Source organism: Seriola aureovittata, chromosome 17 (genome assembly GCF_021018895.1).
Source record: "Seriola aureovittata isolate HTS-2021-v1 ecotype China chromosome 17, ASM2101889v1, whole genome shotgun sequence".
Taxonomy (NCBI): domain Eukaryota; kingdom Metazoa; phylum Chordata; class Actinopteri; order Carangiformes; family Carangidae; genus Seriola; species Seriola aureovittata.
The window spans coordinates 19,115,417-19,137,295 of record NC_079380.1 but is presented as its reverse complement, the minus strand read 5'-3'; the positions used below and the strand labels follow the sequence as shown (position 1 = coordinate 19,137,295).

General features: G+C 40.5%; 2 protein-coding genes across 6 annotated transcripts; one reads left to right on the top strand and one right to left on the bottom strand.

Moving 5' to 3' along the window:
* Window positions 1-57: 57 nt before the first annotated feature.
* Window positions 58-11,329, bottom strand: srrm2 (serine/arginine repetitive matrix 2). 5 transcript variants are annotated; one of them, XM_056401040.1, is made up of 14 exons: window positions 11,135-11,329; window positions 9,784-10,035; window positions 9,382-9,477; window positions 8,983-9,168; window positions 7,775-7,858; window positions 7,625-7,693; window positions 7,498-7,530; window positions 7,105-7,221; window positions 6,199-6,337; window positions 3,923-6,042; window positions 2,709-3,392; window positions 2,473-2,550; window positions 1,678-1,785; window positions 58-582 (listed from the first exon to the last, which is right to left on the bottom strand). In XM_056401040.1, the coding sequence occupies exons 2-14, from the start codon at window positions 10,029-10,031 to the stop codon at window positions 528-530; spliced, it is 4,017 nt and encodes a 1,338-aa protein (XP_056257015.1). In that variant the 5' UTR covers window positions 10,032-10,035; window positions 11,135-11,329; the 3' UTR covers window positions 58-527. The 5 variants fall into 5 exon arrangements, with proteins under 5 accessions (XP_056257015.1, XP_056257018.1, XP_056257017.1 ...); XM_056401043.1 differs by having other exon boundaries at window positions 1,714-1,785; XM_056401042.1 differs by having other exon boundaries at window positions 3,923-6,039.
* Window positions 11,330-13,623: 2,294 nt separating this feature from the next.
* On the top strand, window positions 13,624-21,855 carry arl6ip1 (ADP-ribosylation factor-like 6 interacting protein 1). The gene is made up of 6 exons (XM_056401117.1): window positions 13,624-13,782; window positions 14,811-14,944; window positions 15,538-15,657; window positions 17,120-17,237; window positions 17,733-17,817; window positions 20,801-21,855. Exons 1-6 carry the CDS (start codon window positions 13,747-13,749, stop codon window positions 20,917-20,919), a joined length of 612 nt encoding a protein of 203 aa, XP_056257092.1. The 5' UTR covers window positions 13,624-13,746; the 3' UTR covers window positions 20,920-21,855.
* The last annotated feature ends 24 nt before the right edge of the window (window positions 21,856-21,879 follow it).

The window sequence follows — 21,879 nt, the reverse complement described above, 5'->3', positions numbered from 1 at the left end:
ATCAGACTTATCCTGTAATTTTGATGGACCACAGCAAAACCAAATTTCACACAAATAAAATGTACAATTGCCTTTTATTATTATTACCCATTTTCAACAAAGAAATTAACCACATTTCAGTTTCTGCTCACATTACATGGAAATCGCATATCTGTTACATGATAATAACCAAAATACAGACAGCTCATATCTACAGGTAGAACGCAATAAACGGTACAAGTACAGAGGAACATTGTTAGAGTTACATTTTACTCAGCTGTGTTTATGTGTGTGAATGTGTACGTTTCTTATTCAGCTCATAAAAATAAATGTACAAGCCAGCCTTGGGTCATCGCTGCTTAAAAAAAACAAACACATTGGTGATTACTGTGTGGTGGCTCAGAACGAAAATGAGTCCCCTGACATTCACAGATGTGTATCTACTGACCGCTGGCTGTGAAGTCCATGTTGTGGCCCAGTTCAAACCAGCCAGAGGCGAACAGAGAAACAACATAGAAGAAGTAGTGAGGCGTCTCTGAGTTGTCAGCTCATTTCCTTCGTCTGCTGGTTGACGAGCGGCTTGGTGACTGCCTGCTGCCGCTCCTACCGGAAGAAAAAATAATAAATCATCATTTCTTAAAGCTTGGGTTAAAACTGTGTTGCATAAAAAATAAACCTATTTTTATATAGATCTTTTCCATAAACACCACAGGTCTGATGCAAAATAAACAGATAAAAGCACATTAGAATGAAGACATCCCACAGCCATCGCAGATGTAAAAACAAAGAAGGTCAAGTCAATTTTAGCAAACTTTGCATGTTACACTGGGGGCTTTGTGTAAGATTTTTACGTATTGAAACTCAGGAATGACTTAATTGAGAAGTATCAACTTAATTAAACAAAGAGAAGACATACAACAAAGAGCTAGCCACACAAGAGTACATCTGCTGTATGTAAATGACTCAGTGGGATGAGATGTTTAAGTTTTATAAACTATGAAAACAATTTATATGTTTGCGTGGATAAAAGGCGAGGATAATTAGTTTCAAACCACAAGATTTCCATATGTAAATGCAACTAGCTAGCTAACGATTTTCAGCTGCTTAATGAGACTCTTTCTTTTCAATGTGTGGTACATGACATTCGTCCACTGTGGCAGGCTAACCTACACCACAGGATAAAAAGTAGGTCTCAGCTGGGCCACAGTCAGTGTCTCTTTGGAGGCCGTGACCTTGGTGCACTCCATTAAGACTCAAAGAAATGAAAGCGCACGCATGCTCGCATATGCACGCACGCACACACACAGAGAGAGATGTCAAACTGAAATTATTATTCCATTTCAGCTTTGAACAAGACCTTTATTTCATAAAATAAAACTTTGAGCACTAAGAAGGAATATTTCTGGACTCAGATCTATAGAAACCACTTTATCTTGCCTGTTAGTGGCTGTGAGACCTACTGTATATACTCGTCATATGTTTAGAGACGATTTATCCATGCAAAAGTCACTCTTATAGGTAGAGACATAATAAAGCTATTGGTTTACACTTCTAAGAGTTAAATTGAGCATTTAAACACACTGCATGACACCTGTTTAGACAGACACCATTTATCACTTATCTGACTTATCATTTGTACAGTTAGGTTTTTAGTTAACGCTGCCATTCTTTGCAGTGTAAAGGTCTGTGGGTACAGACCTGCGGCCAGGTGAGGACGGTGCTGCTCTCATGTACCTTGGAGGAGAATAACTGAGCGAGCGAGAATCTCTCAGAGAATCAGCCGGCACCCTCTGAGGTCTGGCGGGGCTGAGAGGAAAACACAAGTGTCAAAGTTTCAACGTAGTATAGTTAACCATCCAATTCACAAAAATCTCAAATAAGATTTGATATTCAAATAACAGTTGGAGATGTTGTCAGTACAACAAAAATGTCATAATAAAAACTAACTTTTATTCAGATTTTGTTCCGTGATAGCAGCTATAACAACAGTATCATGTGTTCAGTGATAACTACTACCTATGCAGCTTTACTGAATGTACCCAGTATGTGTAAAAAAACAAAAAAAAAAACAAACATCCGTCGTAATTACAAATGTTTCATGTCAAATACATAGAACTGATCCTGGCTGTTCATTTATTTTTCCACCTTGCACCAAAAAAGATTTTTAAAAAATGAATAAATAAAAACTTATTTGATTTTGATCAATAAGTATTTTCACTCTGTAATTCAAAGGATCCTCAAAACTCAGCACCAGAGCTGGTGACATTAGTCCTCCTCACAGCTTTGTCCTATATTGAATCAAGTGCTTCCTTTTCCCACATTCATTAAATGAAGTCATGTTTGCTTCCTTGAACTATTTCAGCTCAGTCATTTTTTCTTTTAAATAATAATTTAAATAACATAATATGTCCTTTTCTGTTTTTGTGACCTGAACCACAGAATTTACTTCAAACATCTGTCACATAAAAGTGAAAGTGTTTTTTCTCCTCTTACCTCTTGTTCTTTGTTTCCTTTTCATCCTCAGATGAGGATGATGATGATGAAGGAGAGCTTTGAGCTTTGGTTGTCTTCCTGTTAAAAAGGAAACAACATAGTAAACAGGGTAACTGTTAATATCTAGTGTGTAGTGACTGATTGATCTGCGGAACAGTTGTTTTATTTGATCATAACAAATGAAATGCTGTAATAGCTATTTGGTAACTCATGCTCATTCCCCATCTCCTGCTTACCCCTTTCCTTGCTCCACCTCAGAGTCAGAACTGTCTGAAGAGGAGGACGAAGATGAGGAAGAGGAGGAGGATGAAGAGGATGAAGAGGAGCTGGAGCTCCTGCTGGCTTTCTTTTTTGCATTTGCCTCCTTGCCATTCACAGCGCTCTCATTTCTGACCGTTTGCTCTGTCAGTTGAGGGGCTGCCGGTGGTGATTGCTTCCTGCTTGGACCCCGTGACGGTGGTTTGGTGTCTGGTTGGCTGCTAGCCGGAGCCCTCCTGGAGGTGACATCAGAGCGCCTGGACTCTGATTGGGAGCCTTTTCTACCTGAGGGTGGAGCACGGGATGAGTCTCTGGAAGGGCCCTGAGAGGAAGAAGAACGACTTTTCTGCTCTCTGTCCTCTTTCTTCTCGCCCCCTCGGTCTCTTCTCTGGTCTTTCTCTGCTAAGGGTTGTTTGTCTTTCCTTTCTCGTGGCGGTGAAGGTGAGGATGAGGAAGAAGAGGAGGAGCTGGAAGAAGAAGATGATGAGGAGGACCTGGCGGATTGGGGAACATCTTTTGGGTGTGGATGCTCCTTTTCCCTTTCCCTCTCTTGTTCTACCTCCCTCTGCCTGGTCCTCTCAAGTTCCCTTTCTCTCCCTCTTTCTCTGGAGAGGGAGCGACTGCTTCTCCTTCGCCGCTGTGGAGACGGAGAGCGACGGGACCTGGAAGGCGAAAATATTGACAACAGTTGATTTTCAGAAATGCTGCAAAATGCTAAACATAATTCGTTAAATTTTATTTAAAGAATATCATTTACACTAAATCAGTCAAACATGGGAAAAAATATCTAAATTTTCAAATTTTCATAATAAAAAACAGCTTTAATTTACATTGAAAAATCATTTTTCACTTACTTTTTTCCTTTAAAATAATCTGGGACAAAGCTTCATAAACCAGTCGATAAAAATGAGTGACATTTGTGCTGTTTAATGGTGTCCGTTAACTTAAAGCCTTAAACTTTGAATAGGTACTACTCATAGGTGTTATTTGGGGCACCCAACATGTTACAGGTGTGTAATAAATGTAGGATCCTCTGAGAGAGATAAGGTCCATGAATTCATAAAATCACCCACTTTTTTGTGAACTTAGTAATGGCTGAATATTGAGTGAATGGTCGTCAAATAACTCCAGTGGAAATGATTACATATAGCACTCTTTGAGGGTTGTGAGGTGCATGCATTTTTTGTCCTACCTGATAGGGGGGCTTCGCCTCCTTGGGCTTCTAGACCTGGACCTGCTGCGTCTCCTTGGACTTCTGGATCTGGATCTGCTCCTTCTGGCAATCCGCTCACGTTCTCTGTCCCTCTCTCTCTCTCGCTCTCTCTCCCTCTCCTTCTCTCTCTCCCTCTCCCTGTCCTTCTCTCTTTCTCTCTCCCTTTCCCTTTCCCTATCCCTCTCTCTGTCTCTGTCTCTCTCTCTGTCTCTGTCTCTGTCTCTGTCCCTGTCCCTCTGCCTCTCTCTCTCTCGTTCTGACCAGGCCGGAGGAGGAGGAGGAGAAGCTCTCCTGGATCGGGACGGGGGTTCCTGATACTGCCTTGGTGGAGTGCGACGGGCAGGGGAGGTGGTGGTGGTTTTCTGGGGGGGAGATCGCGACCTCCTGGCTGAGGGGCTAGATCTCGCAGGCCTCCGGGCTGCGTCCCTGTCCCTCCCACTATCCCTTTCCCTAACTTTCGCCTCCGACCTTGTTTTCTCTGCTTCGGCCTCAGACCTGTTGCTCCCTCTGCTGTTGTCCACTCTGTTGGGTGGGGAAGGTGGTGGACTGGGACTATCCATTTGTGTGGGGCTGTATCGTTCCTGACCTTTTGTTCGGGGCGGGTAGTTCTCTGCGGGAGCTCTTTGAGTAGGTCTTTCCCTATCGCGTTTGTCTCCTCCATCCTCTCTATCCTTCTGGGATCGTCTGGGTCCGTCGCCCTCAGATGCAGAGGCGGAGCTTTCCTTTCTCCCATTGGCTAAATATCTTTGAACTGCAGCTCCAATGGCAGCTGGTGCATTTTTCACAGGGCTAGCTTTTTCCCTTCCTGCTGACCCAGCTTTCTTCACCTTGCCCTCATCTTCAGAGGATGAGGATGAAGAGGAAGATGAAGATGAAGAGGAGGATGAGGAGCTATCACTGTCACTGTCGCTGCTGCTACTGCTGCTGCCGCTACTACTGCTACTACTACTGCTGCTGCTGCTGCTCTCTTTTCTTTTCTCGGCCTGTTTGACCCTCTCATCTCGTTTGTCCTTTCTTGGAGGGCTTCTCGTCTTCTCCTGCCTTTCACTTGCGTCTTTCTCCGCAGGTCCAGGTCCATCTTGTCTAATCTCTGCAGGTATTCGAACGACCTCATCTCTGTTTCTGCTTCCTTCTTGACCTCGCATTCTGTTTTGTTCCCCCTGCTTGTTCAGATGCCTGTCCCTCTCCTTTGTGTTCTCTCTGTCTTTCTCTCTTCTCCTCTCATTCTCCCTTTCTCTTTGACGCCCATTGGTGACAGGTGAGCGAGAGGCGGGTGACAGAGAATCTCGAGACGGGTGACCATCCCTTCTCCTGTCATTTTTCTGTTGGCGAGGAGACACCTCCCTCTCCTGTCTCTTCCCAGTGTCTTTCCTGTTGTCCCTTTCATTTGGCGCCCTTGAGTGTAGATCTCTCTCAGCCCTGCGCTCCCTCTCTCCACTCCTCTCCCTCCTCACTCTCTCCTTTTGAGGAGGAGGTGAGGGGGATGAGGAATCGTGTCTTGTCTTTTTTTCCTGTTTATTCCTGTCTTTTTCCTGCTCAGTGTCTCTGCTCCTTTCCCCCCTAATGTCCTGTTTAGGTGGACGAGGAGGGGGAGAAGGAGATGAGGAGGAGTCATGTCTGGTCCTCCGAGGAACAGTCTCCTTTCCTTTGTCCTTCTTTTCTCTGCTTCTTGAACGCCTCCCTTTCTCCATGTCTCTGCTCCTTGAACGCCTCCCTTTCTCCATGTCTCTGCTCCTTGAACGCCTCCCTCTCTCCCTCTCGATTTCCCTGCTCCTGGATCGCCTTCCTTTATCCATCTCTCTGCTTTTGGAGCGCCTTACTCTCTCTCTCTCCTTTTCTTTGCTTCTTGAACGCCTCCCCTTCTCCCTCTCATTTTCTATGCTCCTTGAACGCCCACTTTTCTGCATCTCTCTGCTCCTGGAGTGCATCTCTTTCTCGCTCTCCTTCTGTTTGCTTCTGGATCTCCTCCCTTTCTCCCTCTCCCAGCTTTTTTCTACCTGTGGTGGAGGAGAAGGGGATGAGGAGTCATGTCTCCTCTTAGTGGCAGTCTTCTCCTTCTCACTTGGTCGCTCTTTTTCTCTTTCAAGATTGGACCTCTTCTAGATGGTGGAGAAAAGATTTGTAATTTTACATCCGAAATATTTATACACAATATGATATATCAGTTCATTTAGTTTGGGATAATGTGAGCAAAAGAAATATCAAACTGAAAGTTTCTGACTGTTATTGGATCATGCAGCCAGCCTCAGCCTTACCATGTCACCTCCCTGACGGAGTGGGCTGTGCTCCTCATAGCCCCGTCTCCTCCTGTCAGGCGATCTCTCCCTCCTTCCATCATCAGCTTTTCTTGCAGTTTGGTCCGGTTGACGTGACCTCACTGGAGCTGGAGACTGGCTGTTAATATCCCAGGGGGAAAAAATGTCACGGATACTGTGAACTGCCTGGATTTTGATCAGGTTCATCTCAATCCATTCCTATAAAGGGTTCAGTATGAGTCAAATTAACTATTTTGGAGGGCACTGCCAACCCAGAGAGGAGCAAGACAAGATGCAATTACAGCACAAATGTGGACTGACCCCCCTACGACTGGTTAAATGTCATAAACTGATCTACATGTTCTGGAGAATGCACTGTTACTAATGTTACTAACATTTCCTGCAGGGGTGAAAACCCTTCGTGCTACAATACTGGTACCAGACAAACCAATAATTATCCACAACTCTGGAGACCTGCAAGTCTTTAAAGGATGCTGCACTGTGCCCTTGCAGCACAGTTCTACCACTTTTCCTTCCAACAACATAAATGGTTTTAACACTGCACAGATATACTTTTGTAGAATTTGTGTATTTATTAAACACTGTAGAACTAGTTCAGATGCTGTTTAACGATCCAAGTACTTCTTTTGAATTTAAATGTACTGATTTATTCAGTGGCCTTGACTTGACAGAATTTTTGTAATAAAAAATGATTAATTTTTGTGTAGCATTTTCATGAGCAATTCAAGGTAAAATACACCTGTTTTCTGATGCACTAAATCCTCCAGTTTTAATCCCAGCCAGACATTTCTGCCCTAGTATTTTGCCATGGGCACAGATATTTGTGAATAATCATGCATCAAACATTACTTCATAAAAATGAGATGGGTTCACCTCATCACATACCTGCGAGCAGAGCTGGAGGAGACGCTCCTGTGTCGTGCCACCTTTGCTTTTGGAGGACTTGTACTTTCACTATTTTTCCTTTTCTTCTTTGACACCTTCTGTTTCTCATCTGAGGAACTTTGAGTTGATAAGAGATCGGGGTTGTTGTTTACAAATGACGCTGCACATGAACTTATGCATTCAGTAACAATGACCCAAACTGTATTTCCACTTTGTTAGAAATGTACAACTACAATAACAGCTACAGTTGTCAGACTACAAAACTCATCTACTTTCAATAACATTTCATATATAAAATAAATTGCACCAGCACTGAAATAAAGCAATGATTCGGTACTGATTTTGTATAAGGCAGAGGAGATATGATAGACAGTCTGATTAAAATACACCTACCTATCTTCTTCCTCTGTCTCCTCTGATGCCTCACTGAAAGATACATTTTTTCAGTTAACAATCACTCTCAATGTAAACTCATTAGGGGAAACATTAAAAAAAAAAAAAGAATCTGGCAGTGGAATACCGTTTCTTTTTCTTCTTTCTGGATTTCTTCTTCTCTCTGCGAGGAGAGGGGGATGGACTCTCTGAGCTGCTGGGAGAGGGAACAAAAACCTGTCAGACCCACCTGCAATAGTCAGTACCTTATCTGGTCTTATCAAGTTCATTTTCTCACCTGTCTCTGTTCTTGTTTTTCTTTTTCTTCTTCCGACCATGTTTCTTTGGAGGAGAATCTGAACTGTCTGAATCTTCCACCAACCTGAGAGAACAAGGGCAACACACCTCAAGTCAGGAAGAGAATTGATGCTGGGTGATGAATATGCATACTATCACGCTGTGATTGAGTGACCATACTAACTACAAACTGGTGAACTTTATAATGCTTTTCCAAAACAGAACTGTGCACTGAGCAGAACTGTGGTTGTGATTGTGACACAAGATTAACTTTACTCCATGAGCTGACAAATGGTGCCTTCTACAGAGCTTCAAGCTTGTGATTAGATGAACTTCAGTCTGGTCTGAGAATGGATGACATCACTTGGACAACCCTTATGTAACAGGCCCTGCGCACAACTGCATTTTTACACACAATACCTCTGAAAAATATTAAGTCAGTTCACTACAATGGATTATGTAACTCAAGCAGACTTGAAATATGTCCAAGTTTATTTCTCAGAATATTTGCAGAACCACAAACCAGGGACTGCCTTGAAGGTAGAGAACCAACCTAATATTTCCTCAAAAAATGGTCAGTAGAAAAATTATACTCATTTTGGAATCATTCTCCTTACAATGAACATTAAATCAGGAGAAAAAATAAATAAAAATCACGTGTTTGTGGTAGTGATGGCACACTCACTAAAATACCCTGGAGCAACACACATAAGATGGTATTTTGTACATTGCTTTTGATTATGTTTGTATAGATGATTTCCTGATAATTCCTGATATTTTCCATCACTAATTATACACCAGCTGTTTTTTTTTTATGCCTTTAGCCCATCTTTAGCCTCGTAACTTTTCATGAGTGAATCATGCTGCACTTCTGTGTTTAAAAAAGAATCTGGGTCACATATTTTTATGGGATCAGTGTGCTGTCACTACCACCAACACCTGTGGATTATTTTATCTAATTACATGTTTATCTCGCAGTTACCCGTAATTCTAACTGTGCAGTTTATGCTTTATGCAAACCTCTTTCACAGTACATCAAATGTTCTTTTCATTTTTTTTTTTTCCCCTCAAAATCAAGGCTGGAAAACACTGACAATTATTTTTAACCAGTGTCCAGCTCTTACTTTGCTAGATCGGAATTTTAAAAAAAGAGCCATTAATTCGATACATACAACAGCAGTGGGTGTGTTTTGTGCTTGTCCTACTCACGTATATTTCTGCTGCTGCAGCCTCTCTCTCTCTAAACGTTCCTGTTCTCTCTTCTCCTTCTCTCTCTCCTTGCGGTCAGCATGGAAGGAAGATCCATCCACATAATCGCTGGCGATACCAAAAGCAGCACGAAGACGGTCGTTCTTCTGCTGGTTGGCAGCAGCCAGGGCATGAGTCTCTGTCACCCTGAGAGAGAACAAACCAGAGAGACTTCTGTTACAACACTGCAATATAAACCACTGAAAGGCTCTTAGTATTTTAAGTAAAAGGATTAACTAGATACTGCTATCAGTTGAGGTACTCTACACATAACCTAGTCACAGCAGCCTTTAATTTTAACAAAACATTCTTTAAATGGAGCCATGTAAAATTTAGGTTGTTTGACTGTGGTGTACTTACGTTGGTCTCTCAGTGGTGGCGGGGGCTGGCTCCTGCTTTTCCTGCAGCATCATGCGGAAACTGTTCACCTTCTCCTCAATCTCCTCAGCAGAATACCTGACCGCCCAAACAGAGAAGAGGATTTAATGTTGTACAGAAGTCAACCTGATATAGATGATACCATTTTTCTTTTCCCCACACCATGGCAGACTGAATTTGGCATTTTTACTTGAAAAATTAACTGATACAATTAACTAAATTTTCAAAACAGTTGTTGACAAATTTACTGATGAATGTATAATTGACCGACTAATCATTTCAGATCTGGTGGATTTATTGTAATGAGTACAACTTGGGTCAGATTAGTGAAACCCTGTGTATTATGGGAGCATGGGTTATGGGTCTTTTTTTTTTTTTTTTTACCCTTGCTCCTCCATCATGTCTTGTAGCTCGGCACACTTGACCTCCAACTGCCTCTTCCGTTGGTGCTCCAAGATGTCAGCATTGGGCTGCCTATTGAGCTGACTCTCCAGCCTCTCTCTGTCCTTCTCATCCCGCTCACCACCGCGCTCATCCCGCGGCCGTTTGACCCGCAGGCTCGACAGGTTTCGCTGCACATAGCCATTGGTGCCACTGCCCCGCGGAGTTGTCAGGCCAATCCCATTGTACATGGCTCTGCAGAAATAAAACAGAGGCACACTAAGTGTTTGAAAAGATAACCGGATTTAAGCTCCATCACTCCTTAATATTTAAAGCTTCAGGTAGAAATATAAGGTAATAATAAATCGTTACATGAGCATTAGTCAATGTCTGTTTCCTGCAATCCCATTTCATCCACTATTTTTAACACAACATGAAGGGTGTATGTCATCTTTTACATAAAGCTTAGATGGTTGACCATTTCTATGTAAAAGTCTACACTACCAACATTCAATAATATTTTTTCTTAATACAGCCATTAAGATATTCAGGACTTGGACATCACGTTAGCACACGTTTTCTACAGACATGTCTGTAAAATAAAGAAGAGAAACGGACCACCAAGACGAAAACCCAGTACCATTGACTTTTAAACTTTTAAAATCTGATGCATTTTAAATAAAACAACAATTGAGCAAGCAAAAGCAATCGACACAAGTGTCTGCAGTTTTTCCACTTTGCCACTTTAAAGTATTGTCAAATATTAAGGGACTTCCTATTCTAAAATGGCTGACATAAATAAACTAGTGTAGAGGTTAAAAACCATTGGGCTGATTGTATTTTGAAGTCGAAACTACATGGAAGTGGTTAACGGAAAGACCTGTAATAAAACAATTACTAAAACATGAACACAATTATAATTCAGGCGGCATTTTGTTGACACAGTTCTGTGCTAAGTGTGGCCCCGGTTTCTCGCAGTTGCTGAAGGGCTTATGGACAATTTAATGGATCTCTGTGTCTCTCCTCGCGTCTAAACACACATTCTTATTCATATTTTGAGATTTTAGTCATGATAAAAACATTTTGGTGCGCATTAACACGTGCGCCAGAACAGGCCTGTTGCTACGTCTGTATGTAAAATAGCAATTTTATGATGAGTAACGCCGAGGTAGACAATCAGATTAAGTATTAGACTCATAAACTTTAGCTGACGGATTAAAACTCGCTCCTGTAACACTCAGTTTGTTTAACAACTTAGTATATTTAACGCTTTACATTTCTAAAGGCCCCACCACACTTATGCGTAGCGCACAATTCCTGTCTAAGCTAGCTAGCTAACGTATTTGTTACGTACCAGTGTTTTCTCCGGGAGCGGAGAGAAAATGGTGTCTGAGAGAATTTGTCGATAAATATCTCGTAGAATCAGACGCTGAAACTGACCTTATGATAACTGTGTATTCACAACTGTGAATGATAAAGAAATAGAACTAGATAGCTTTCAGCTAGCTGGTCTGATCTCCAACCACAGGAGGAACGAGATGAAAACCGAGTGACGTCATACGCACGGAACGTACGTCTAAAGTGAGATGCATTCAGGGAAAAACTGTAGAATTAGCACCATGTTTTTAATCTGAATTACAGTAAAAATTTTGTTAATATAAATTGTTCGCAAGAGGAAATTTCAGCATATTTTTAGTGGGATGGTGTAACCATAAAAAGCTTATAAAAAATGATAAAGAAAATACTGTAAAAGTATTGTACAAGGCTGGATTATCAAATAAACAATTTCTATAATGTGCCATTTTGACATTTTAAGCATTTAAAAACAGTTATGGTCTAAAATGGCTGCTATAAATAAGGCAATATTATTGATCTAAGTGCATTTTCAGTCCAAAAACTACTCCTAGGATCCAAACACTCAGGGGCTCCAAAAGCCCAAGGTTGTTTGTGTAGCAATTATTTGTGGCAAATTGATCAATTGTACTCACCTAATCTTAAAACATTGTCTTGCAGAGGGACCTATATCAAAATCTAGTTTAAACACAGTATTTCAGTTGATATTATGCCTATTCCCATTCTTTTTTTAAAACTTGGAACATAGTATTCCAGTTTTGAAATATTAGTTGGTTTTGGGACATATGTGCAAAATGTGTTGTACAGACATAGCTATTGGCCCTATTTTTTGCCTCGGGGAGCCCTAACCCTGGTGTTATACTCTCTCTAAAAATGTTTTTAAACCTTCAAAATTAATGTAAAGAAAAAATGAAGGTGAACATGTATTGCATTTAGTCCATGTGTTTCCTGAAACAGTGAGTATCAGCCAACTAAATCAGACCCCATGTTTTACTTTTAATGAAGTCCACCAATTAGAAATGAAGACATGATTAGTGTGAAAACCACTCAAGCCCAGGTTTAAGTGTGAGCACTTTTTGTGTCAAGTTGAACCAACTTAAGCACTTTGGAATTTAAGATAATGCCAGGTAGACCACTGACTTCCCCCCATTGTCTCAAGTAATACAATGAATTGTGTAAATATTATTAAAGTCGCATCAAATTGTACCAAACACAGTCTATAAAACTTGTCGAAGGGAACTTTTTCCAATCAAAAAGTTTGTATAGCATCAGCAGCTACAGTCTTACACTGATAAAGGCTGCACCTGTGTGGCAAAGGAAAGAACTGCAATTTCACCTTCTAAAGAAGTATGAGGAAGTTCTTGATTATCAGCGGTTCAGAGTCAGATGATCAGCAGTTCAGAGTGAACAAGATGTCCATGGTGATTTATAAGAATGGGCACCGGCTGAGAAAGTAAGGCTTGCAAACAGACATGCAATAGAACAGATTACGTTCTGTATCACATTTTGTTTGAATGTAAGCATGCAAGTATGATGATAAAGTAAATGCCAAATCATCCATCTGTGTTAAATGAATATTGTTATTACAATTGGATGAGCCAAAAGTTGACCTGAATCTGAAATCTGCTGGATTTAGGTTTTTAGACAGAGTCTCTCAGGTGTTTTTTGTTTTGGCATGTCAAATTCTAGTAGTAATAGTATTGCACATATATGTAAACTTTGCAAGAAAAAATAGCCCATTGAAGAAATATTTCTTGTTTGCTTAATTTAATGTCAAAAATGTTAAAAAAAAAAAAAAAAAAAAAAAAAAAAAGAATTTAGAGACAAAGAGCCAGAATGTCAATTCTCCTATGGTTAAAATCACCACAGAAAGTAAAATTATCACATAAAACAACATAGCTTACACTACAGTTTTAATGGTCAACCAATATGTTTGTTTGTTTGTTTGTTTGTTTTGACAAAAAACTACTCTCGGCATGACTGTGACATTTAAATGTGAACCTATTTTGTTTTGTTAATATATTACCCAAGTAAAATAAATGACTGAATAACAAATAATATGCTTTTTTTTAATCTGTCATGCTGTGATCAAAATAAAACAAAATATGGAAAACATTTTTAATGTGTCAAGTGTCAATGACTTTACTAAATCAGACCAAAATATCCTAAAGTACATATACTGTAAGACACACTTTCCTTGATTTGTCCACAAACGCCACACCTGTTTTGCATAACAATTTAATTAAGCCTTTCAGGTAGATTTTTCATCGTAAATTATGTGTTAGACTCATTTAATATGACACTCATTGACCTAGTTTTAATGAGAACTTACAACATTTCGTCAAACTTAATGTCACTGTATTTATTTTAAAAATTCAGAAAAATACTTTAGTGACGTAACTAAGATTATTAAGACTACATTTCCCAGAATGCCATTGGCTGGTTTTTGACGCAAATTTTGGGATAAAAACATCCTGCCAGAGCTCGACCGTTAGTGACGCTGAAGCCAGGGGAGGAAGCGTGTGTGCCGCTGCTGCTCTGCGGGGTCGTTTCTCTACAAAATACGTAAAAATTCACGATTAAAAAATTCCGATCGACGCTGGTTCAGTAACAATGACTGAAATCGACAACAAAAGCGCAAATATGCTGGTGAGTACTACCCAGATTTTATGTAGTGAATTTAAAGGTCTCAGTGAGTTGTGGGTGTGTTTGCAATACTAACGTTAGCATAAGCTGCTGGTGCTAATCCGGTGGCGTTCAAGCAGCAGAGGATGCCATTTTTAAAAAATAAGATTTGCTCAGTTAAAGTAAATTTTGAACCACCAAGTAGCGAGCCGCCTCACCAGCGATTTAGTTTTGTTATTTAAGCGCTTATCCGACCAGTGACGTGACAGAAGCTAACGGCAGCTAGCCTGTTAGCTAGCCAGTTTAATACGCTTTACCCAGTTAGCTTGAGCAGATACGTTTCCCTAGCCTGTTAACGTGCGATAACGATAACTGCTTCAGTTAGTAGCCTATCTGAGCTTAAAAGCCTGAAATCGAGTTGTGATATTCTCACTTGATATAGCTTGATGATATACGTAGTTAGCGCTAATCATTTCGTCTCTTGGGTGGATATACTGCACAGTCATGTCATTGATGGAACATACCGTTACCGATGGCTTGCGTATGGTCAAAGGAACACACCCAAGAGGAAGACTTAACACATGAATTAATTGTCAATTTTAAATTTAAGAATACATTACAAACAAAACCAGCTAGTTTCCACAAACGCTGATGACTGAAAAAAATCACCACTGGTCGAAACCTATCAATATTAAAATATCTTCAAGGTTGAGAATTTAATTAAGTTGAGACTTTAAATGTGTAGACTGCACTCATACCATGGAAGACAATTTTAAAAATGGTGCTATGAATTACAGGTATGAGTGTAGGAATACACATCCTTAATAATCCAGGTTAACTAGACTGGATATAGTAATGTCACACTGACGCCCAAATTGCATAGATGTGAAATTTATCCCAGGAGAAACTCCTGTCCTTGACATTTGAAGAGATCCCTGTTGGTCACTCAGGAATTATGCTGATATTGTAGAAATTTGTTGCTCAGCTTCAACATCAGTAATGTGGTTATTAGTCCATAATGTAATGTATAATGTGTTAAATTCTGTGCCCAGGCTCAGGAAACGGCCCAGCTGGAGGAGCAGCTGCAGGGCTGGGGTGAAGTGATCCTAGCTGGGGATCGCGTCCTGCGCTGGGAGAAGCCATGGTTCCCTGGGGCCCTGATGGGCGCTACTACCGTGCTCTTCCTGTGAGTCCATTTTACTGCATGCTGTGTCACAGGGATACACACAGCTGGGCACATAGTTGGCATAGCGCACATTTCCTTCCTCTCAGCAGTGAAACATTGCTGTAACAAGACAAAGACAAGGAATCTCTACACTAACTGAGCTACTTAATACTGGTTTTAAATGTAGGTGGAAGTGCTCTGGTCCAATGGTCATGTTAAACTTTCCCACATTGTTGAAGCACAAAACCAGAGGAAGGAAACTGTAGATTATACAAGATCAGATTTTGATAAAGGATCTTTGGTTACAACATTCTTTAGTTTGTCATAGTAATTAAGGAAAAAGATTTAAGGTGAAGAATCCAGACTAGAACAGTAAGACTGTTTTCTGCTAAAGTACTAGATGGTTTTTAAAATTACAGCTCCAGCATTCATGTGCAGTGGTCTTTCAGTCTCAACAAGCAGCTATTTAAAAACCACTGTAATATAATGGAAGTGAACAACAGACTTGTCTCTACATTTATGCATACATGATACAAAATGCCCTTCTTCAGTTAGAGCAGTTGGAGTGAAACAGGTTTATAACCATGACTAACTGATTTGTCGTCCTCCTCCAGGCTGATTTACTACCTGGACCCATCAGTGCTGACTGGGCTCTCCTGTTCTGTCATGTTGCTCTGCCTGGCTGACTACCTGGTGCCCACCCTTGCACCCAGAGTCTTTGGATCCAATAAGTGGTGAGAGAATGAAAGTCATACTTGTGGTGGTGGGTGGGGGTTAAAATGTATTTTCCATTAGACCATAAAGTCAAGTTTATTTCAATCTATAAAAATGTTTTTTCTGTTTTGCTAGTCATGGAATCATGGGAGTTCTGTCTTCAGTGAAGACTTCTTTTTGCTGTACCTAATATGACAGCCTGAAAGCTGTCACCTGAAACCAGTCCTATAGGGTGTCCAACCACCTCATGGAGCTTTGACATTATACAGTGCTTACAACAGCCCCTAGACTCAGCTGTGTGTGTTTGATGGTGAGAACCAGACACCCAGGACAGGATAGAGTAACAGGCTGCAGTTGGCAGTGTGTTGGACGTCTGTTCCCCGCCAGACACCTTCGGCCTCTCAATATATAACCCTGCATCAGCAGAGCATGGCCTGCACCCCTTTGCACTGCTGCACATTCCACAGACATGCAGGGTCTGTTCAGCAGGAAGCAGCAGTGACTGTTATTAGATAAATGGTGAAGTGAGAGGTTTTGTGTTCTTGCATGTTACACTTAACATCTAATGGTGTCAGAGTACATTAGCACTAACCTTCTGACAGGGTTTAGTTAAGTGAGGAAATGAGGCAGGCAGCTTAATATTTGTTAGATACAGTTATTGAAAATGTAGCTATTGATCTGCAGAGTCTGAAGATTGTTTGAGATTATACTATGCTAAGTCTCCTGCAGAGTGGGCCAGATATAGCTGGAGTGTCTGTGTGCTTCAGTTAAATGGAGCTATCAGTCTGGTCACAGCTATCGTTTGGCTTGCTGACAACAAGGACTGAAATAGGGAACGATGGCTAAGCATAAAATGAAGGCCACTTTTCCCAGCTGCCCCGCTTCCCTCCTCTTGTCAAGCCCTTCTTTCACCCCTGCAAGTGTCTTATCCCTTCAGTGTTTTTTTTTTTTATTTTTTATTTATTTTTTTGGACCATTCATACCTGGCTAGTTGTCAGGGGGATGTAACAGAAAGCTACAGCTCAATCAGGGTTTCATCTGTGGTTCTTTAATTAGAAATTTTCACTTATCATTTCAGCACTAATAGAGGTTACATATGATGAATAATCTGATGAAATATGGGGATTTCTTTTTCTTTGTTCAAACTGGGAAATAGGTTGATGCAGCAACACTACTGCTACAGTCATGGAGCTCTGAAGTTGTTGCAAATATCTCCCACATGTAGTCTGTTCTCAGGTTAAAAAAAAAAAACAGCTGACAAAAAAAAAGAAGAGCTGTTGACAAGTGGGGATAGCTGTCTTGATGTGACAAACCACAGTGAACTTGCGGGCTTCCTCTTGACGACAAGACAGTACTGTTTGTGACTATTTTGTCTCCAAACATCCTCCTGGCCTCTGCTTTAACTGACCACAAACTCTTCTGCCAAGCTCTTACAGTTTCTTTTTATTCACTCCCTTGTCCTCAACCTCTCCTCGTGTGCAGGACCACTGAGCAGCAGCAGCGTTTCCATGAGATTTGCGGTAACCTGGTGAAGACCCAGCGTCGGGTCGTGGGTTGGTGGAAGCGTCTCTGTGCCCTCAAGGAGGAGAAGCCCAAAATGGTACATTTAAAATCCCAATTATAACACATAAGATGACTGAATTAGCTGAGCATTACATACTGCAGGCATCAACCTGAGCTTGTATGCTGTGATGCACTGGCTGCAGCAGTGTAGTAAATGGACCCTTATCTGTTTATTACAATGGCGAGCTTTCTCTGTGCTCTAGATAAAAATATCCTCAGCTGATTTGGCTTTGCTGCTCCACTTAGCAGAGCTCAAACTGGGTTACAGGCTGTGCTAACCGGGTTTTTCAGTGTGCTTTAACACTGTTATACGCTCTCTGTTAAACCACCTTCTTTAATTCAATGACAGCTTTGTTGGTTCCTTCAAAACAGCATATGCTCTGCTGAGGAAAATAACCTCTGTTGCAGTACATATGAAGAGTGGTTCCTTTAAACCCATTGATGCTCTGCATGCAGTCAGGATGCTAGTTTGTGTGTTTAGGAGCTGAACTGCTGTGGGTTGACAGTAATGTGACCTCCATGCTTTCTGCAGTACTTTGCCTCAGTGATCAGCAGCCTGCTGGCAGTGGCCTGGATTGGACAGCAGGTGCACAACCTGTTCCTCACCTACCTGATTGGTGAGTATTTTACAACTTGGAGTAATTGTGCCTTTTTTTTTTTTTTTTTTTTTAACCTTATCTTCCTGCGTTAGTGGAGGACTCTGCGTTCCATGTCACTATTGTTACCAGCCATGAAAGTTATTCATTCTGTAACTTGTGTTAGCACTTGACTTTGCTAAACACAAAATGCACAAAGACACTATTGTAAGATGAAGATTTTTTTACCAGCTTTTAGTCATTGCAGGCAAGCAGTGGAATGTAATGCTCCAAGACAGAAAATCTTACTGTCCTAAAATGGTTCTTGGGGTTAAACATTTCCCTGTAATATGTTAATCTTTTCACCCACCGGTCATTTTAAATAGGATAAAGTCTTTGACAGTCAAGGAGTTTTAGGTATTCATGCAAAATAGTTCTAAACTTCAGATCAAAATGGAGGAGTTCTGATATTTAATGGTCGGGTATTAATTTTCATTCACAAACTTCTATTGTGTGGTTTTGTACTTTAATGTTTGGGATTAATATGAGAAGTTAAATCCATTGATAAAATGGAGGAAATGCCTCTCGTTACACTCCTGCTGCTCTCACTGTAGTGAAGGTTTACCCTTTTAAATGTAGCTGCTGTGAACTACTGATGTGACGATAGTCACACATGACATGGCAGAAACAGGAAGTGATATGTTTGTCAGAAGTTGTTCTGCTTCAGTGTGTGAAGTTACTTACACATGCTGGATTCAGTGCTGCTGTTTTGCATTAATGTTTTAACTATTGAGAGAAAACTGCAGCACTGATGCTGTAGAGTGTCATCACATGAACTCTGCCCATTATGACCAGGCTTCCTGGTACTATGACTCAGAAGTACAGTGATAATGTGGATCAATACCTGGATCACTGAGACAGCATACAGTTACAGTGCCAGTAATAATAAGTTGGAGCTTTTCTTTTTTTTCATTATTAATGGCAGACAACTAGGAAGTTATTTATCCCTTCTGTCTGCAGAATGGAACCAAAACAAACGAGTGAATGTACAGTGAAACTTTAAATCTTTCAGCTCTACTGTGAATTTAAAATGAACAGGGGACACACTGTCGGCGTTACAGCAGCACAGTGGTGCCTCAGGGAAAGTGGTGGTTGGTGTGTGAGCCAGTCTGCCGCCTGTGTGGGAGCTAGTCATCAGTTATGTAAGCTGAGACATGACTATGAGTATTCATCTTATGGGGAAACCGTGGAGTAGAGATGACTCTGAAACAAAGTGTTCTGTATTTTAATCTGAAATTAAGTTGTTCTTCAGACTTATGTCAGCCACTATCTGCTTTTATGTTTCAAGGACTTCCACCTATTCCACCAATCCTATCAATAATTTGTGGATTTAAAAAATGCTGGCTGTTCACCACTAACCTTTACTTAAATGGGTATGTTAATGTAAACCTGTAACTGCATTTGAGTGAAGAACTTTCTGAGAGTCACGTTTCCTAAACTGTCGACTCTCTTGTTCCTCATCATGGTGTTGTAATGCAGAAAACATCATTTGATGAGACGTGAAGTAATGTTTATGTTGTTGCATCCATTATTTGTCAGTTGCCTAGCAGTGGTGTTCTCATGATAAACTCTTTAACACCAAGCAGATCAGCTTACTGTGTCAAAAACAAGAAGTTTCTTTTGAAAGCAGTAAGTTAGGTTTTCCACAGCTCATAGCTTTTCTAGGACTAATTAAAGGTAACAAGTGGAATTCATATCAGATGGTATAAGGACTTTTTTGTATTTGAGGTCGAGGTGTAGCTCTTGTTCCTGTTAAGTGGGATTTCCCTTACTGTGTTGCTTTTGAAAGGAAGTTTTGTTGCTTATTTTCCAAGTGGTCTAAGAAATCTGAAAATTCTCAGAAGTCCATGTGATGATTTTGAAAACTGTGCAAAGTGGAGATTGTACTGGTGGTCTTTTATGCCTCCACGCCGGCAAAAGTCAGGGCCGAAGGCATTATGTTTTCAGGTTGTCCGTCCGTCTCATTCTCGTGAATGCAATATCTCTGTAACGCCTTAAGGGAATTTGGCACAAATGTTCACTTGGACTCAAGGATCACAAAACACGTTTTTTGGCCATAATTAATTACGACACAATTTAACTGAAATGCCGATATGGATAAAATGAAGTGATGACATTTTATATCCAAATGGTCAAAGGTCAACTCCACTGTGACATCACAATGTCAACAACAAAAACACCCGTTATTCATTGCTGTGACTCAGGAAGGGGAGATTTTGTACTGCATAGTCAGGAGCATTTCTCACAGCCCTAACCCTCATAGTCTCACCTGTCAGGCTGTAAGACAGAAAAAAAACAGGTCAGAAAATTGTATATTACATAAGCAGCATATTGCATAAGCACATATTTATATTCATAAAGACTTCAGCTATATTGTAACACATGCATGTCTTACAGAAGATGAGGTTTGGTAATTTACAAGTTGTTTGCTGACAGAAGTTACACTTATGTCTAGATACTGGGTTGATTTGCTTAGAGTGGCACCCCAGTGATTTTTAGTGTTGCATTTACAGAGTTGAGGGATCAAAATGGGAACAACAGGGTGAGATGACCTGACTGTTAAGTCTCTGGTATGGGTCAAGCTCCAAAAGCTCTGAATCCTAAATTTTCCTTAAAGCAATTAGGCAGTATTGTTCAATCTGTAGGATAAGTTGTTTGTTTTTTTTTTTTTTGTTTTTTTTTAATTTCTTTCTTTCTTTTGTTTGGAAAGCTCCTCCTGATTCAATATTATTATTATTATTATTTTTTTTATTTTTTATTTTTTTTCCCCCCAGTCTTAATATTGCACTTTACGATGAGTAAACCCTTTTAATCTCCCTGATAGGTGCTGTTTTTAAACCTTTTTAAATTTACTCTACTTCTAAAACTCATGGCTATATAGTTAGATCACATGATTAAAATCTTGTCACTCTAATCCACTGACGCCTTCACATTTGACATCACGTTTGTTTCGTCTCTCCCACAGTGAGCTTCCTGCTCCTGCTGCCCGGCCTGAACCAGCACGGCATCATCTCAAAGTATGCCGGCATGGCCAAGAGGGAGATCAACAAACTGCTCAAACAGAAGGAGAAGAAGAATGAGTAGATGGAAGTGTGGGGGCGAATAGGGGAGTCTCTGAAAGATGAACCGCACCACAAAATGGAAGGTGGAAGGAAGTTGTTTTAAGAAAGGACGGAGATCAAAAACAAAAGAGCCTCCTCGGTCTCTGCCACAGAGCAAGATACACATTTGTTTTTTTTGTTTTGTTTTTTTCTTCACACGTTGAATAAGTCTAATTTCTCCCCACCACTTGACATTTCATCATCACCCATTCGATTTTTTTTTTTTTAAATTTTATTGTTTTTATTTATCTGCCATGCATGCAGTCTCCACATGAAGGTTATGTGATATTGTCACTAAGTTCATACACAACACTGAAACATTCAGCAGCACGTGCACACAACCCTCCCTCCATCATGTACACCAAGTTAAAATCCTCCTTCTGTTTCTTAGTTTAAGTGTGCTACGTTTTAAGATGTCAGTAATGCTTTTAAGCCATTCCCTCTACTTAGACAAAGTGACTACTGAGCAGTTTTTGTAGCGTTACTGCATCATTATCAACCTCTCAGATTCCTCACCGTAAGGACTTTTGTGTTACATGAGAACAGGTCATGAAAATTTTTTTTTTTTTTTTTTTTTTTTGGCTTATTCTGCTTTGGTTGTATCGAAAAACGGCACTGAAAACAAAACTGGATTTTAAAGCAGAGCTCATCAGGAGTGAAACTGTTTCTAGTTCCAAGCCTACTGCTGTACCGCTGCTAGTTGGACTCTGTGGTCTATTAGCTCTTATATAAAAACCCTATGTGTTACGGCGTGGGGTGTCTCTGTGTAAATAGGCCTGTCCCTCACAATCTTTTTGTCTGTTATTTATATGTTCTTTCCTCTACAGTCTCCTTATTTCTGGTCTGTCTTTCAGCTCATGTCATTAATTGTCTTTACTGGAGATCTTTACGAAAATGAATAAAATTTGATTTAAATGAATTTCCACTGGCCTCCATGTATAGT